General features: G+C 45.2%; 1 protein-coding gene across 4 annotated transcripts in view; it reads right to left on the reverse strand.

The window, feature by feature from the left end:
* SLC37A2 (solute carrier family 37 member 2) overlaps positions 1–19,493 on the reverse strand; it is a 926,772-nt gene that overhangs the window by 616,605 nt on the left and 290,674 nt on the right. For all 4 annotated transcript variants that reach the window (XM_086957324.1, XM_086957323.1, XM_086957320.1 and 1 more), the window contains one exon: positions 8,420–8,555. In XM_086957324.1, the coding sequence (XP_086813450.1) occupies positions 8,420–8,555 (136 nt within the window). The remainder of the gene's footprint in view (positions 1–8,419; positions 8,556–19,493) is intronic.

Below are 19,493 nucleotides of genomic sequence, written 5' to 3' on the forward strand. Positions count from 1 at the left end.
ATGCAAAGCAAATGTGACAAGGTAAAAATAAAATGTAAAGGCTGGTTCTTTGCTCATTCACGACAGCATGGTTATTTTCGGGGTGTTTCAGCATGTCCCATGCCCTCCTTTTAGTGGCTAGAGCATAGGCACGAAATTGATCAAGAGAAATATTTACTTTATGCTATCAGGAGATACCTGAAAACATATGTATTCTTCTAAAGTGTTTCCCAAAAAGAAAATGTTCCCAGATAGAGAGCACTCATTGACGTATAGAAGGAGCCAGTGAAAGAGATGGTACGCAGGTTCCACCAATGGTAAGCAATGAGCGGAATACAAGAAGTCTTTCAGTCTGGTAGGCTTCGACCTAAAAAATGACCCTCAAATAGTACAAACCAAATCCGTGATTATATTGCAATATTTACCTTATTCTTTTGTACTACAACCTTGAATTGAATGATCCGGTCGCTGTCTTTTAACTACTTTTAAATGTAAATACTTGCATTGTAGTGCTGTGCACTGTATTATTGGTTTTATTTAAACCAATGTATGTGGACATGTTATGTGATTTTTAAGCTGCCTTAAACTGCTTTTATGGATTTTTATTAAAAAAACTCCAGCTTTGGAAGTTTATTGTAAAAAAACAAAAATAAACATTGCAAGTTTTGATGGGTAGCCTTCACATTTATGTTTTCGTCAAACTTTACCAACATTGACCAGAACCGCAATGACGGTGGTTCCTGCCAAAGCAGGCAGGCTTCTCTAAATCAGACAACTTATCTGCCTTTACTTTCTCTACCAAACCATAAATCAGGCCCTCTGTCGACAGTGGCATAGTGGGTAAAAACAATAATGGGTTGGAATAGTACCCCGAGTGATTGCCAGTGGTTAAACTATTGGCAAGCATTTATACCCGACTAGCCTCGCATCCCCCCTAATCACACCACACCGGTTGGGGGGAAACTTTAGGGGTTTCTTCCCTGTTGGGAGGAAATCTCCCCAGATCAATAGGTTCTAACTATCACTGAGCACTGCTACAGCCTCCCGGCAAGTAGAGGCTTCCTTGCCAGGAGTGATTTTGCCTCAGCAGCCATTTCCCCCCAAAAGGAACCCCAAGCGAAACCTCTGCCTCCCTGTTGTCGAGAACCCTGATGCTGCTGATGATAGGACTAGATTGGTTCTAGGGAAGTGGCTTAGGACCCACCTCTTGCTTGCTGCTTCGGAAAGGAGCTCCTGCCAGAAGGAACCTGGAGGGCATTATCGATTTCTGAATCCTTAATTTTCCAAGTATCGTTTCAAGCTGCGATCTGAACAGGTGTTCCCCGTCGAATGGCAGCTTGACAAGGTGCTGTTGAACCTCCAGCTTAAAACTGGAGACATGAAGCCAGGAATGGTGTCGGAGGAAAAGTTCACCTCTCTGGCTGATCTATCCACCAAATAAGAGGCACACCTGATGTTGAGAAGGGGAAATCTATCTCCAACACCACCAAGTTCTCTCCCTCATTATTAATATTGGTCAGGAAGGTGCTAGAGGAGCCCCTCTATCTCCTCCTACTGAGCTCTGTCATACTGGGAAAGGGGGCTACTGAATTGGCGATGCATCAGTGGGTGGTTGAACCCACTGCTACTCTCTTCCCAGCAGCATCAATTCACTTGCTCTCCCTGTTAGGAAGCAGAGTATCATCTGTGGCCTGGGCTGCTGCACTTTTCGTGGAGGTGGTGACAACCAGAGAATCTGTTGGGACATGACCCTTGATATAGGAAGCATCAGAGGGCACTGGTGTATATTTCTTTTCAATATGTGGTGTTATAACCCAGATATGGCAGGTCCTTAAAGATCTTAGGGGCTAATTTTATCATCCCCATGAGCATAGGGAGGTATTGTAAGGAACAATTCAGTGTCTAACCTAAAAATCCAGGGGTGACTTACATCTCCACCATATGCTAGGAGGCCGTGTGTTGTATCAGCATGTGGTACATCTTGGAGTCATGTGGCAGGGAGGTCTGGACTGGGCATATTCAAAATCGGAGTCTGCCTGAGGATCCACGTCATAATCCTCCCAAGGATCATCTGAGGGATCAGTGTAGACCGGAGCAAAGTCTACAGCTGGGAAGTAGGGGCTATGACTGGCCGCATTGTAGTATAATCCCAGTGATCCCTGAGGGAAGGTTAGAGGAGGTGAGGGAGGTGTTGGTAGTGGAGGGGAAAGTGGAGGAGTTGATGGTGGTAAGGGGAGGAGGGGAGAAGGTGAAGGAGTAGCAGAAGCTTTGTTCTTAGCCCTCTTGGAAGGAAGAAGAGGCACAGTGTCTAGTGGCATGACGTCTTTGAAGGCAAGTCTGCTGGTTTCTAGCAGGGTCTTTTCTGAGGCAGACATCTTGCCTATGCGCAGATGGATGATAATCCACCTTTTCCTCTCATCAAGCTCCTTTCGAGAAGTAGCCTTTCCTCAGTTTCAGAAATAGACGGCTTCAGAGGCAAAGGCAAATTCAGTTAGGACGCCAGGTGCTTCGGCGCCAATGGCGCTTTTGGCCTCGATGGAGGAGCCAGCTTTGAGATTTCAGAGAAGATGTGAATTTTTGAGTCTTGCTGGGGGTCAAGGTTCTTAGAAAGATCTTTCCTCACCTCCGAGGCCTTGCTTCAGTGTCAATCAGGCCCAAAGGCAGTGGCGCACCTGAAGGTGCTGGCGACTCTGGTACAGGGCTAGTCAGTCGGCCCATGGAGGGTGCGGTGCTCAGCTAGAATGGATAGCTGTTTCTGGGCTCTGAAAGAGGCCTGATTGTCAAGATGCAGTGTAGTTCATATATCCCTAATAGGTGGTGCACATTGGAATAATCTACACTATAGTTGTGGCATATTAACGAGGTCAGTATGCCTCTATCGAGTACATTAAACTTAATTAGTTGTGTGTGCTTGCTAACTCAGAGGTTACTAGAAACTTCGCGAATAAACAAGAAGGGATTAGTTTCTGACAACTGCATAAACATGACAACTTTGTATCCCTTAGAATTGGAACAGTCTCAGAATATTTATAAAAATACATACATAAATAACACAGGCTAAAATGTGAATACTCCTCTGGTGCTTCTAGCTAGTTCTACCCCAGTGTACCTAACTGAAGTGTCGTACGAGGTAAGAAGTAGGTGCTGTTTTTCTGTAGTCTAGTTGGGCTGAAGTTTAGATTGGTGTTGCCAAGATTTGCCAAAAGTCCATCAAGGTTCTCGTATGCTCCATACCTTAGAATGAGAGAGGTTGGAATCTCTTTCCGGGTCGCGATCTTTAACCCACCGCAAGGGGAGTCTGAAACACTGGAACTGGATTCTCTGCGAGGAGGATGACAGCGTCTGGTCAGTGCTTCAGGCGAGGACTCTAATTCCTTCCGTACTTGCCATGGCGAGCCATGTCGAGCTGTGTAGCCGAGCCGTAGTTTGCCATGGCAAGTGAAGGTTTATTTATACCTCGAAGGTGTTTACGAATGTCAGTATTGCGGTAAAAGTCGGGCAGAGGAACGTCATGAATGAATCCCTGGAGAATAGATGTTAATGCATAATAAATGAGTTCTTGGAGAATCAATAATCAAAGCAAGGGGAAGTCCTAAAGGCTTAAGAGTCTGGTTTTCCAAGAACTCGTGAGGTGGATGGATGGATGTAGGTGGCCATGCCTGTATTTGGTTAGCATGGATAATGTCTAAGTGTTGGATTTCTATGCCTAAATACGGGCAATGCGAATTGTGCCTATATAAGGGCATACATCGGGAAACCTATATACGGTATCTAAATCGACACACAACAAAAAGTACTCACAAAGGGCATGGTTTCAAATGAGGACTCGGGTTGACCGAGGAGGATGGAGCATCCTCGGTTGTCTCTTCTTCCAGAAGTTATTATTACTCGGACTCCGAGACGTCAGAGTCAAATATTTTGGATCTGGGTTGGCATGCCAGAAGGTCAGGTGACTGACCGGATTTCTCTTTTTCGCATTGAGTGGATCACTGTCGCCAAAGATGTCTGGTATTTCCAAAGAAGATTTGGACATTCTGCTGTGGGCCATCCATCTGTCTTGTCAGTGTAGCAGGGTTTCCTTGGTAGGAACGCCCAGCAAGAGTCACACCGGATCTTATCGTGCTCCGCCTAGAAGCAGGGATTAAGGACGGGATAGAGGTTGGCCCAAGGGAAATTTAGAATAGCACTGCGGGGATCCTCAGAAGTCATTCCAACACCTCGAGTGCATCTTCATTCTCCAAAGGTGGTCTGGAGAATGCAGTGGCCCAAAAGGCCTCAAGGGCCAAGTGGCCCAGTTGCTTAACAACGAAGGACTTGAGAAGTGGAGCAGGCACCATAAGAACAAAAATGCATCCAACAGTTTCTCACAATGGGATCGAAGGCAACAGACTCCAGGGCCGCAACAGGAACCAACGAACTTGTTGTGACCAGGAGCAACTCGAATTCCCTTCCCCATAGTAATCTATCTACCACCCCCATATCTTTCAGAATTTACGCAGGCAGCCCCGACACTTCTATGCCACTCTTCCCGCAGCAATAAATAAATCCATCCCTCTCTTCTATTCTGTGACATCCGGCGTCACTGGAGACCCCCATTTTCTGGCCAAATCCCACCAATCCCAACTTGCACAATGGTAGTTTCATGCGTGGTAGGTCACATTGCTAGGTATGCCCAACAGGCAGGGCACAAGTCCTAAAAAAAGAAGTGGGGGGACTAACCTAGTTAATACAATGGCATCACAGCACGTGAGATCATGGTGTGTGACATTGCGGAGCGTGATATTACAGTGTGTGACATCACAGCAAGTGACATCACAGGAAGTGGCATCATATAAAGTGACATCAGATCCTGAGGCCTCACATATATGTTTAGCAGGTCTATCATGAGTACATTGGAGCACATTTTGAGTACACAGGGAAACCCTCCTGATTTTGGCAGAAGATTCACACTTTTGAAATCTACACATAAAACAATCTTGCCTTTTGTCAGCGTAAATTTCATCTACCCATAGTGCTTTACAAGAAAAAATAGTGGAACTTAAATTATTTCAATGCCTCCTCAGGGGTAGTACCCACTATATAAATAACATTTATTTTGTGTAAATACAGGGAACGACCAACACATCTGATGTTCTTACAGTGCATGTATATCTCCTAAACTTGGACTGAACAAAGAGAAAAGCTGCCACTCTTGAGTATGTGTTAAGTGCTAACAAGGTGTGAGCCTTTCTTTCCCCTCAGCTTAATTTGCATCACATGTGAAGCTCCTGACCGCTCCCAGCCAAGAAACTTGGACAAAAGGAGGTCTGATCACCCCTCAAATTCGCCCTTTGTAATCGGCCCAGCAGGAGTCTTAATTAAGAAGGCTCCCTCCTCGCCTGCACGTTGTTGCGATCGAAAGCAGACAACAACATGCAGGCGCTGCTGAATGTGTCCGGTGTTTGAAAATGACACCTGGACGAATTCAGCATATTTTTCAGTACAGCCCCAATTCTTGGCAGGGTGGACGGCGTCCACCTTGTGAAAATAGTGGGTGGACGCCGTCCACCTGCATGGACCTCCCCCGCCCCCACTTGTGCCTTGCTAACAGGATGTACTTGGGGTCATCAGGAATTTGGGACTCCAGGATTGCAGTGAAAAAGTATTCTTCACCACCAAATCTCATGCCAATTAGAAAAGAAATCCAACAGAATAGCAACATGCCTCGACATCCAATTTATCCAAGAAATGTGCCCAAAAGTATCTTTCGCTAATTATTCTTTTGAAGAATACAGGAACTGTATTGAACACATTGGTGAATGGAAAGTAACTTGAGACTAACCCTATCAACCAATACTGTTCCTGCTTTCTTTTTGTTCTTTACACATCAGTTTTTTTGTCTGATTTTTTTCTATTTAATTAAATATTCTTGGCCTTCAGGACCTATAGTATGTATGCAATTGTTTTCTTTTTTAAAGGAGAACAATGCAGGCTGCCAAAACTACAACTGGGACTCATAGCTACATTCCCTAATTTCTCTTCCTCTGCCCATAAACTCAGTCCGACTACTCGCCTCCCTTGCTTTCTCACTTGTTTATCAACAATAACTATTGCACATTTCTCCTGTTGGCCCATAAACCTTTGTTGTGGCTTGTCTGTCCTCAAAACATCGCATCGCCTTAAAAACTCATGCAAGCCTTAATATTAATCATTCAATAAGGACGTGGCAATATATGGCTCGATCATAATCGTTCTCCAATGGGTACACTCTTACATTACGTCATAGAAATTGCTAGGATATTGATTGAATGTATACATGCACCTCCACTTCCTGATTGATTACAAAAGCAAAGAAAGAGACAGCGGCATGTGATTGTCACCTCCTGTGCTGCTCATCTAAAGATTTGTAGCACAGCTTTGGTGCCTTACATTGATTTTGTAACTTCAGCTTGAATTGTTCATCCTCGCCATAGAAAAGAATTGTGTAATGACGGCGGACATTCTTTAGTATGAGCAACAGAAATGTATTGTTCACTACAGGATCACCAAGTGACAACTGACTAAAACACCCACCCCTTCCCACTCCGCCATCCCATCATCAGTGCATGATGTGGCAGCGCAGGTCACTTCAGGCCGGCCAATGGGCACTCGAATAGGCCAGAAGGACTTTTTAAGTCTCCAACCTTTGCAGACACTCCATCTCTTTGGATGAGCCAAACCACATCAAGAGCATAGAGGCAAAAGGACTGAGACCCCCATCTTATTGGACATCGAGAAGGTGGAGACAGCGGGCAATAACACCCAGGTCTTTAAGGTTCAGTTAACTAATTCCACCTTGCCTTAGACCCAGGGACAGCCAAAGCCAGTTGGGCACTCAGGGTCGTGTCGCTGAATGTGTACAGATTCAAGGCTATGAAGGTTTCACAAAGTCACAAGTTTGGTCCTATGCCTAAGAAACTAGGAATTATATCCTTCAGATGTCGACCTCATGAGTACTGTTGGAATAAAATAAAATGCCGTTGTTGTGTTGCTACATGTTGCTTTGATAAGTTAGCATTTACAGCACCATTTTATGTTCAGCCGCCATTTTGACCCATAATCAAAACTAACTTTTCTCCATCTCTGCTAGAAACAGCCACAGTGAATTTTGTTTTCTTCAAGGTTGGTCCTCGCTGTACTAATGAATACCCTGTCTTGTTATGCATACCTTTCCCACTGGTCCAGCGATAGGCGGAGGCAGAACGACCTTGACACAGAGATAATGTGTGCTCGGTCTCAGGATCCAAACTTATCCTTCTGTACCTTCTTTGTGTAGCTGGTATGAGCTGGAAATGTCCAGTTTGGGTGTGTCATCATTGGTTCTAAACTATACTTAAGGTATCACCATGCTTGCTGAAGTCAGTCCCTCTGCAGCAATCCCAGGAGGTTGGTCAGACTGAACTCTGCTTGAGTGTCCCTGAATACATATACTTGGCTTGTATTCTCTACTGCCTGACTGTTTCTTCGTTTGTTTGGAAGGCTGGGAGGTGGTCGCTAGTGACCCGGGTGGCCCTAATCGGGGTCACTTCCTTCAGTACACTGAGGAATATAGACACTTGCAAGAGGCAATTCTGTTTTGTTGAGGCCTATATTATTTGTCATTAATTCCATTATAAGAAGAGTGCAAGCCAGTTTCTTTCAAACTGAAACAGCAGCTACTTATATCCAAGAACCCTTTCCTTCACTTCTTCAGCTGCCGTGATCACTCTTTCAACCGCTTCTGTAACGGATGTTTCTACCCAATCTCGTTCTGGTGCAATGATCAAAATTTATACATTCCAGCGCTCGGTCGGTTTTTCCCTACTAGCGTAGTATCCTCAGCTCTCTTCTGCATTTGCAGTCTGCATCCTCATCTCTGCACGCTCTCAAAAGTGGTTGTGTGTACAATCGTTCTCACCCACTGCTTCTCTCTCCTATCGCTTTTTTCCTCCTTATTTTTTGCTCAATCTCACTATCGTTCTCTTTGTTGTGGATCTCTTTCTTGATCTCTTTCCTTCTCTCTCTCCATCCAATGGTAGGGTCATCCCTTCATGTATATGTTTCAATGCATCCCCTCTCCCAACCTCCATGATGATCTCTCTCATTCGTTTTTTTAGATATGGCTCAGCCCCTCTTTTTCTTCCATTTCTATTAGTTTCTTTTTTGGTCTCGGTCTTCTCCAGTCTCTTTTCTTTTGTTAACGTGTGCACATGCATTCTCCAATGTTTGTGTTTGTAGTTAGGTTTTCCGGGGATATATTAACGAACCTCACTCAGGCAGTGCCGTACACAGAGACATTTTGGTAGAGGACAATCCAAAATGTAACTTTATTTTAGGTGGAACACTTCTGTTTAAAGCAGCCAATAAATGGTCGGTATAACAGAAGAAAAATCTACATTGAAAAAACTGCAGCAGATGCTCGACAGAACATGAGCCATCTCACCTGAATAATGACATAATACCATAAGGAGTGAATGTTCCAGAAGTAGCCCAAGCCAAAGAGAGAAGTGAAAAGTCCACTTAGCACCATTCCGCAGGACAGGTAGTATCGCAAAGGAAGGCGCTCACCAAAAATACCACTGTGGGAAAACAAAGAAAACAGAAGTTAATCGTGGAGGATTTTTCAACAGTGCTGAGCCCTGTACTACTATAAGAAGCGTGATGCATTATAGCGTATGGTGACCCTATGTTATGCTCAACTAAAGAATGATGATGCTGAATGTGGTGGGTAATATGTTTGTGGTGGCCTACTGGTGTATAGTTGGCTGCTGTTGGTTAGAACACACAGCTGGAGTTCGGAGGAATTGCAGCTACTGATGCTCACATACATTCCTCTTTGTGGTGAAATATGGGAAGGTACTACAACTTGATGAAAGACCGACATTGTGAGAAACTTTTTTCCTGGTGCGGTATTACCTCATCATTACAAATTCCATGGGGCAAAATGGGAAATAATGCAGCACACGTTTCCCCCAATTCTGAGCTACAAAATTGAAATCTTATTTTCTGTCTCAAATTTCACCAGGCCTTTTACCAGGTATATTAGAAGCAGGGAAAATGTTCCAAGTGAGTGGTAAATTTGAACGGTATTTGTAATACATTTTTCAAAACCCTGTTTGCACCTAATATAATATTACCCCACATCAGGGAATGCGGGCCTGGGTGTTTTGCTGTGGGTAGCTGAACTTCAATCAGACATCCTACAGCAATATTTTACTTAATGAACAGAATTATTTCAGCATTCGCAAACATAATTCTGTATTCACAATTTCCAGCAAAGTACTTTAAAAATGCATTACATCAACCATATATTAATAAACTTTATTCGGCTTTTCTCATAAACACCACAGAAGTCACAAATACGACAATACAAAAAACTCCCAACCAATTAATATCAGCAGTCGTCAAGAAACCTATACAATTATCAGACACATTTTTTTAAAGATAAATAAGTGAGAAAAATCAGAAGGCCTAATAAACGCAGGGTGGTAGTCACAGCTAGATTTTAGCCTTTTGGCGGCCTTTAAAAACAAGCATTTGCAATGCAATAGGTCTCGCATTAGGCAATTTTGAGCTTTTGGTATTGTAAATGACAATGTTTTTATTTATGTGTTGGTTTTGAAAATAGCTAAATGAATAGCTTTGTTATTTACAATGCCAATAGTTTCAACTTTTGCAAATGTGACACCTATAGCATTTGTAATGCGATATGTGATGTATTTACGTGACTTAGATGTATTGATATTACAAATAACAATGGCTTTTCATTTTTTTAATAATTAATACTTAAATAAAAGTTTTGGTAATTTATAATGGCAATACTTTAAACTTGTCAGGAGTGAGTGAGGGCCAGGTCAGCACTGAGTGAGGGCCAGGTCAGGAGGGAGTGAGGGCCAGGTCAGGAGTGAGTGAGGGCCAGGTCAGGAGTGAATGTCAGGATTGAGTGAGGGTCAGGAGTGAGTGAGGGCCAGGTCAGGAGCGAGAGTCAGGATTGAGTGAGGGTCAGGATTGAGTGAGGGCCAGGTCAGGAGTGAGGGTCAGGATTGAGTGAGGGTCAGGAGTGAGTGAGGGCCAGGTCAGGTCAGGAGTGAGTGAGGGCAAGGTCAAGAGTGAGAGTCAGGATTGAGTGAGGGTCAGGAGTGAGTGAGGGCCAGGTCAGGAGTGAGAGTCAGTATTGAGTGAGAGTCAGGATTGAGTGAGGGTCAGAAATGAGTGAGGGCCAGGTCAGGAGTGAGTGAGGGCCAGGTCAGGAGTGAGTGAGGGCCAGGTCAGGAGTGAGTGAGGGCCAGGTCAGGAGTGAGTGAGGGCCAGGTCAGGAGTGAGTGAGGGCCAGGTCAGGAGTGAGTGAGGGCCAGGTCAGGAGTGAGGGAGGGCCAGGTCAGGAGTGAGAGTCAGGATTGAGTGAGGGTCAGGAGTGAGTGAGGGCCAGGTCAGGAGTGAGAGTCAGGATTGAGTGAGGGTCAGGCTTGAGTGAGGGTCAGGAGTGAGAGTCAGGATTGAGTGAGTGCCAGGTCAGGAGTGAGTGAGTGCCAGGTAAGGGGTGAGAGTCAGGACTGAGTGGGGGTCAGGATTGAGTGAGGGTCAGGATTGAGTGAGCTATGTTTAGATACATGAGCAGATGCCACCCTGTGTCACTGACCGAGCACTTCAGTATGTGTGGACAACAGCGGTCGAGCCGTCGGTTTCCGGTGCAGTATTATGCCTTTGCTTGCACTGTGTTCGCTGCACAAGTCACTTTCTCCTCCTGTGCACCGTTTGCTCCTCATGTATTTTGTTTGCTCACAATAGTCACTTTTGTCTCATGTAATGTAACGTTTGCTTTTGTAACATGCTGGCGTGTAATCTTCTCCTCATGCTTCAGTTCTTTTCCTATTGTGAAGTATTGGTTAAGTGAGCCCTGCACACCAGGTCTGCAGGAGTGATAGAGGGGGTCTCGGGGATCTCAGGATGCAGGACTGTGGCTCTCAGCTGCATTCACCACCTGACATCTCTGCACACGTGCTCTCTGTGTGAACATACTTAATGCCTCATCTTGTTGCATCAGTCTTGTAAACACTCAGTTACTGAGACTCATTGGATTGTAGTGAACACCTGGTGCAGGTGACTTCTGCCTGTTATTCCCAAAACGTGACTGTGTTACCCTCTGTGGCCCCATAAAACATGAAGACATTACAAGGAGCACTGCCTCACCACACCCGCTGCTACCACAACAATCCTCTCAGCAGCGTAGCTAGGGGGGGCGGACGCGCTGCACTCTAGGTCTGTTGCGGCGGCATTTATCATTTATTTGGTGACACTCAGTGACAGTAGTGTCACTGACCCCAAATAAATTATAAATTCCGCCGCAACCAGTGTTGCCAGATTGGGTTATTTTTTCCCCGCACAAATGGGAATAATGTCACGAGAGAAAAACGCATAAATAAAATCAATAAACCGAAGCACGCATGCGCACAGTGAGTGACACTCATAGGGTGTGCAGCCAGACGGGGAAGTACGAATACACAAGCAGAACCTGCATGAATCGACACCCCTCTGATGTGGGGGGTGTACAAAACGACAGGGGGTAGAAATATAGTTAGAACACCGGCCTGTGAGGAGTGGGAGGGCGGGGGCTGCCTGCGCATGCGCGCCACTCTTCAGTTTCGTTTTGACGAGCGTGAGCCCGGAGAAGAGAAGTGCTGCATGAAGTCCCGGGTCCCAAGAGGGGGCCCGGGTGAAGACCAGCGGAGAAACTGCGGGCCCCCATGCCTATGGGGAGAGCTCCGCTTCTTGGTAGAGTGGCAGAGGAGCTCGAGTGCTCTGCGGGACTCCCTTGGCAGATGGTGCGAGCCAGAGTGCGACTCCGGTGAGGTTTAGGGGGGGGGGGGGGGGCTGTGTGCCTGTATGTGTGTGCCTGCGTGTGCATACGCGCGCCTGTGTGTGTGTGTGGGTGCATGCAGAGGGGTGGGGGCTGGCTGTGTCTGTGTGTGTGCACCGTTAATGCATGCGAGCGAAGCGAAAGCAGGGGCTGGGAGTTCGTCTGCGCAAGCGCGGCTCAGACGCGCGCTCCCGCGGTCAAAACGGAGACTGCAAAAGCGCGCGTCTGACTCGTGTCTGCATTCCTAAATACAGGTAACAATAGGTATAAAGCAGACACAATCAATGCTTACGCATTGAATATAGGTCTGCTCGACCTAAACAAAGGACATACCATAACGTAGGCCCTGAGAGCAAAGCTAGAAAAGTAAAAGCGGCACGTACTTGATTAAAATGTAATGTTTTTAAAATTGCGATTATGTAGGTCTTCCTCGGTACCTCATAATAACTGCAAAACATAAAAAATGTATCATGTCCTGCAGGGACTTGTTGTACCAGTCACATGAAGGCAAAGTCTGATCTTTGGTGCTCCGTCTTGGTGGGCAAGGAGGAGATAAATTAAGTCAAAACGGAAACTTGTCAATAAAAAGTGGTCATATGTGTTAGAAAGACCTAGGAGATACGGTTCCGTTGATTGTACAGTTTTCAAAATAATGTATTTCCGTACACTGGGTTTCATTAACTCATACTCCTCCCTTTTTACTCCCCGGAGTCTCTAAAGAGGCCTGCCCTTCCAAGAGTCCTAAACCCTTTTTCGATATATTTTAATCAGGGGATATGGTAGGCATAATTAAGGGCCATACAATCCCTTATGATGTCTTTATGTAAGGCAGTCCTCTTGTTCCCCCACACTTTGAGCCAGTAAGATAATGGGCGAAACGACTATAGGTCTGACATTTAGGGCATGCCCAATTATTCTTGTACAGAGAAGGTAGGGGTTCCCTGTGGTACACACAGGAGTTGTCTCAGGAACCCATTTTCAATCTTTGTAACTCATCACCCAAGGTAGATTCCACATTTTGCTACCGTAAGTTACCCGAGTTAGACACTTGGGGGTAGATGTATCAACATACCCTTTTGCGATTTCTAAATAGCGATTTTAAAGGAACCGCTATTTAGAAATCGCAAAATGGGATGTATGTAGAAAATCGCTATTTTTTAGCGATTTCTTAATCTTCCTTATTTGCGAATTCGCAATTTGCGAATTCGCAATTAAGGAATAATTTCCCATTCATTCCTATGGGCCAGGAGGCCCATAGGAATACTTGTGAAATAATTCTCAATTTGCGAGTCGCAATTTGCAAATCGCAAATTGAGAATAATTGCAAGGGTGCAGGGGTGTCTCATGGACACCCTGCTGCCCCCCTGAAATGTACATGGTTGTGCATATGGAGCACATACATGCCCTATGGGCATGTATGTGCGTCACATGCCACCTTCACAAATGCCAAATTGTGCATTTTTAAAAGAATTTGCAAATTACCACCAACTACAAGTTGGTGGTAATTTGCGATTTCTTAACCTAAGTTTGCAATTCCAAAATGCTAAATTCATACCATTTAAGGAATCGCAAAATTGCGATTCTTTAAATGCTTAAGCAAAATAAGGAATCGCAAATTTTTGCGATTCCTTATTTTGCGAATTTTTGTTACATGCCAAAACATGCAAAAAGACTGTTTGCGATTCGCAAACGCCAGAATTCTGCGAATCCCGGCCTTTGAGAATCGCAAATGGCTTGATACATCTAGCCCCCAGCTCTATAAATCTCCAGTATTGCACCTACTGGTTTTCTATCCAACCGCAAAGCAGAGTTAAAAATTGCTGCATTGGTCCTTTGGAATTCCCTTTTCTTTTTGCTTCTTAGGGGGCCCCAATTTAGTTTAGCATCCAGCATGACCCCCAAGTAAGAGAAGGCACAGGTCTTAGGGACAGTGTAGACCCTACCTTGAATTTGAAGGACTTCCTTGCACCTGGCCCCACCTCCATCACGTATGATTTAGAGTTGTTGACTAACAAGTCTCGGTCCTCCATAAAATTCACAAAGGAGTGGAGTAGGTTTTGCAGACCCCTTGCTGTCCTAGCCATAAGGACGACGTTGTCGGCATACAGTAGTACTGACAGACCACCCCATACACCTGGAGGGGGGGAGGGGAGGTTGTCCACCTGATCATCGACCAGTACCTTCTCCAGATTGTTGATATATATGTTAAATAAGAAAGGGGCCAGGATACAGCCCTTCGCACCCCTCTCTGGATTCGAAAATGCTGGCTAACCTGACCATCTTTCGTGAACTGTACCACTGCTTTTGTGTCCCTATCGAGCTCACGGAGAAAAAGGGCGATCTCGTTGTCCACACCCCAACACAATAAGCTTCTCATCGTTTATTTCTATTTACACAATCAAAAGCGGAGGGCAAGTCCATGAAGGCGAGATATATGTATCAGGTCAAGCAATAGTATATTTACTAACGATCATATACTGGTTCAGACATTGATCGATTGTAGACCCCACTTGGTATAAACCATATTGTATATCCGTTAAGATGTTATCATCCGCCCATGTGGACAGCCTGTACAACAAGACACGTGCCAACACCTTAACAGATGAATCCAATAGGGATATGGGCCTGCAACAAAGGGTACTGTCCTTATTTCCTTTTTTTAAAACGGGACTATGGTGGAAAGGGACCAGGTACTAGGGAAGTTCTCGCTAATTGTAGCATTTATAACTGTGATAAGGATTGGCACCCATAGCTGTGGATTAGATAGATAAAAATCCAGAGGGATGTCATTGGGTCCAGGCGCTTTGTTCATAGACAACCCTATTATACCCTTGCTGACTTACTCAGCTGTGATAGTAAAGGAGGACTTCCCTCCAACTTCAGCTTGATATACGTCTGCTGAGCTGCTGAACATTTCCTGGAAATGGCCAACCCAATTCCTCCTTTGTGGTATGTGCATCTAAGGCCTTAGAGTTTTCACCTGTCAGAAAAGGACAGTTGACAATACTCTAGAACTGGTTACTATTTTTCAGGCTACAGGCCTCACTGAGCTTGTTCCAAGAATCCTCCTTTAGCTCGGCCTTAAGCCTTGCTAATTCAGCTTTATATATCCATTTGCACATCTTTACCACAGCAGGGTCCCTTGGGATGGTGTCTAATGCACCCCTCAGGTTCCTGGCCACACGGGAACAGCCATGGTCAAACCAACTTGCGGCTCGACCCTTCGAGGACGTAGGTGGTGCCTCAAGTAAGTATCCAATTTTACGTGAAATGGCAGAGAATGCCTCCAGTGCAGCCCCTGCCTCCTCACATCTAGGTGTACAGATGTCAATTTCCCTCTTGCACTTAGCCAAAAGGGACTCATAGAAGGAATCCGGGGATATAGGAACCCACCTTAGCCTTCTGCCCGGATCCGTTGCCCTTGGTGTTAGTCTGGGAACTACCCTATGGGAATTCCGATACTTAGGCCAGATGGACGAGATGCACAGCAGGTTACAGTCGCTATAAATACAGTCTTCAACAGAAAAATATAGTACAAATTGAAAGACGGGTCTGGAAACAAGGTTAAAATCAATCAGCGTTGAGCTCCCCCTTCCAGTGAATGTCGGGTGTAAGTGGTTCCTGCCATGGGCATCCCTGGTCCTTGACATGATTAAATCAAACTCATCGGCAAGGGCATTAAGTCTATCTCCCTGTAGGGTGTGTTCAACATGCAGGCCCACCATCTGAGGGCGTCCTATGCTGGTTATAGCGCCTGTATCTAGGTCCCCGCAAAGATGAATATTAAAATCTCCTGCAATCATGAGATAGCCTTTCAGGGAAGCCTTAATGGCAACATTCTTCAGAAAAGTGTCCATCCTGCTGATATTACAAACCGCTGGATGAACGGGATTAGCATTATAAAAGTTTAACAACAACAAGTTTACCGGCCCCTGGGAGAACGATATAGCCTGCTAGCAAACATTATCAGTTGGTAATTATTTCAAGCGGCATTGTATGTCCAGGGAGAAGTAAATTAACCGACCGCCCATAGGTCTACCTGCCAGTGAAGGAATAGTCGGTATGAAAAAGGTTTTGATGCCCTCGAGAAAGAAACTGTTGGTAGTAGGCCACGTCTCCTGAAGGCAGATGACGTTAAATCCTTTTATAAAAGTAGTCCATTTGGGGTTGTTTATCTTGTTTGCTAGCCCAGCAATGTTCCATGAAATACATTTATACGCTTTACCGTCACCAGACCCTAAAGAGGGAGACCCTATATCTCTCCATGTGAGGATGCTATCTCTACAGCATCTTTATCCGTGAGTCAACCGCAGGCGTCCAACGATTCCAGTGGTCAAAAGAGTTAAAAAGGGGAATGTCTTGGGTTACCACCTGACGATCCTGCTCGGGACGTCCAGGATAAACTGGGAGTCTCCAGATGCCTACCCTATTTTTCATCGGAGCACAGGTAAAGGATCTGTAGAAATACCCTAAGTAGAAGGCCATAATAGTTGAAGCCGACCCACCCAAGTTATTCTGTAACACCAAGTGTGAAGTTCTCTCTACTAGATGGGGTCTGTTGAAGTTGACAATTACCAGTCTTCTGCCAGGTATTTGGTTGACCTACCCACCCAGGATACTCTTTGCACCATATTAATATGTTTCTCCAGCCTAAGTCCAAGAGACATGTTACGATCCAACTAATGCAGGACCTTGTCCTTGAATTGCTCAAATTCCTCAACAGCACCCAGGGGGAGCACAGGAACAATGCCAAGTACCAATATGCATGGAGAGGATTCCTGGGGAAGGTCTAAAATTGGTAGCCTCTGCCTCAAACTCTGCCCCATGGGTTCTAATACACGGGGCTCTGGGTGAGCAACCCCAGCTCTTACTGCTTTTTCCACTGGGGTTTGGCTGCGCTGGGACAGGCTGTGGGGCACTGTGACTTTGCTGCCCCTACTACACCCGTTGGAAACCATTCAAAGTGAGAATTGAGTCCTCATGTCCTGTGAATCCCTCGGGACAATGTGCTCACACAGCCCTTTGTTGTGTCCCTCTTTCTGAAGTGCTGTTTCTGATTTTTATCTCAGACCCTCACAATCATTTAAACCCAGCATGTAACCTTCCTGTTACATGGACTGAGACCCCAGGGCACTGCTCTGAGAATGAGAAGACACCCAATGTGCCTCCTACTCAAGAGAGTGACTCTGCCCTTGCACACAGAGCTTGGGGCACCACTGAAGGTGGTGGAAGTTTTATTTGTAGTTGAAGGGACAGGCCTTCTTTTGTGTCTCCTTCAGGCTGGGATACCTAGTAACCTCCTGTATATAGAAGGTTCTGCCACTCTCATAATATTTTGTGTGGCACATTGTTAGAATGTGTATGTATGTAGAAGGCACAGTGCAGAATGAGCATGGAGCTGTGCGCATGAATTATAAGGTGGACCAAGGAATCCATTTTAGCTATCTCTTTGTGGGCAACACAAATGGTGGAGGACTTAGTGCAAGGCTGCCCAACTCTCGGCTGACAACAGAGACTGCACCATACATTTCCTTTCCCTTTTCATATGTGATTATTGTAAGGGGCTAAGGTGTCCTGTGGCAACGGTGTGGAAGCGTTACCCATACTCTTCCTTCACTCCCACTCCCCTAAATACTTTTTGATGTTCAACGTTTTACTGCATGTGGAGCTTCTAGCCAACACCACCTCCTGGAGTAAGCCATATATTTCCTTTCCAGAGAATTAGGGGCTAAATTGGAGTACCTGGGAATCCAGTTTGGGGTCCAAAATTGCAGCTGCCCCAAGATACCAGTGGTAACAACTGTAGTTTCCATAACAGGAGCTCTGAATTCTCTGTAACCTTTAAATCCCCTAGCACTGTCCAACCAGCTTCTTAAAGTGATACTAAACTAGTTACACATACTATGGCCCGCTGCTGAGGTCTGTAGGGAGAAATAGGTAACACATTTAATAATAAGGCTTATTTAATTAAAAATTCTGCATATGAAACCCGGCTTACACACCAGACCAAGGAAATTCATTAGACAGTAAAAAAAATACAAATCTAGAGTATAATGATAGAAGTAATTTCATACTTGATATTTATTTATTTTAGAAGTTTTATATAGCGCTGGCCTGACCCAAGAGTATTGGAGCGATTTACAGAGGATACATTCCAGAGGCAACAAACTAGACAAGAGAACGACACAATAATAATGCAGGGCGTTGTTGAGGGGTCAGCTTCATAGTCAAGGGAACATCTGTTTCGTAGTCTCGCGGACATGATGATGGAGGGGGGCGGGGTGACTGTTACCCCACTCAGAGTGCTCCTAACGACTCCCTAGGGCACAATTAAGGAACAGGTTTTTGGAGTTGGCTTTCGAATTTTACAAAGGAGGTAGTGGTTCTGATGTGAGGGGGAATGGAGTTCCAGATTTTGGGCACTTTCGGCGAAGGAACGAGCCACAGTTTTTAGTTTTTTAGTTGCTGGCGGGATGAGAAAGATGGAGTTTGAGCTTCTGAGGTTCCTGGCCTGACAGGCTTCTTTGAGTTTGACCGCCAGGTACTCAGGTTTGCAGGTATGTAGGGCTTTATGAGTGAGGCATGCTGTTCTGAAGCTGATCCTCATTTCAACTGGGAGCCACTTAAGTTCACTGAGTGCAGGAGAGACGTGGTCAAATTTCTTGATTCCGGTGACCATTCTGGCTGCTGCATTTAAATTTGTTTTGATGGGAGCTAGGTGTGACTTTGCAATTCCTGAGAGGACTGTGTTCCCATAGTCCAGTCTTGACAGTACCAGTGTTTGAGTGCCCTGTTTGAGATCACCAGGCCGAATGGAGGGTTTTATTTTATTCAGAAATGTAAGGTTAAGGAAAGCGCTGTTGGCCGAATTCTTGATGTGTCTAGTCATGTTTAGTTTCGGGTCTAGTGTGATGCCTAGTGATTTGACAGTCAGCTAGGGTGAGATTCCAGTTGAGCGCATCTACGGACTTTAGCCATTCAGCAATTTGAGGGTTCTCCCCCTTGTTCGAAATGAGAAGTATCTCGGTTTTGTCAGGGTTTAGTTTAAGGTGGTTCGTAGACAGCCAGTGTTGGACATCACTCAGTACGTCATAGAGTCTTTGAATGTCACTGAGGGAGGTGGTTTCCAGATATATCGGAATATCGTCTGCGTAAAGATGGAAGCGGATGTTGGTTGCTCTGAGTAGTCTGTTGAGAGGTTCCATGTAGATGTTAAAGAGTTGCGGGGAGAGCACTGAGACTTGAGGGACTCCTTTGTTGAGAAGGTGAGAGTCAGAGGCAAAGTTTTTAATTTTTATTTTTGGAGTGCGATTGTGTAGGAATGAGGAAAACCATTGGAGGACCGCCTCACCAAGACTGGCTCTTTCCTGGAGAACCCTAATGAGGAGTTTGTGGTCAACTGTGTTGAATGCTGCCAATAGGTCAAGAAGAATGAGAAGGCAGCATTGATCAGAGTCTAGTGAGTGGTGGATATCGTCGATGATGTTGATGATCATGGTTTCTGTGCTACATCCTTTTCTGATGCCACATTGGTGGGAGTCCAAGAGATTGATGTTATCCAGGTGTTGGGTTAGCTTTTGGAGTACGCACTTTTCTAGGATTTTGGACAGAAGGGGAAGGTTAGATACAGGTATAAAGGTATTCAAATCAGTCATGTCAA

Source organism: Lissotriton vulgaris, chromosome 2_1 (assembly GCF_964263255.1).
Source record: "Lissotriton vulgaris chromosome 2_1, aLisVul1.2, whole genome shotgun sequence".
Taxonomy (NCBI): domain Eukaryota; kingdom Metazoa; phylum Chordata; class Amphibia; order Caudata; family Salamandridae; genus Lissotriton; species Lissotriton vulgaris.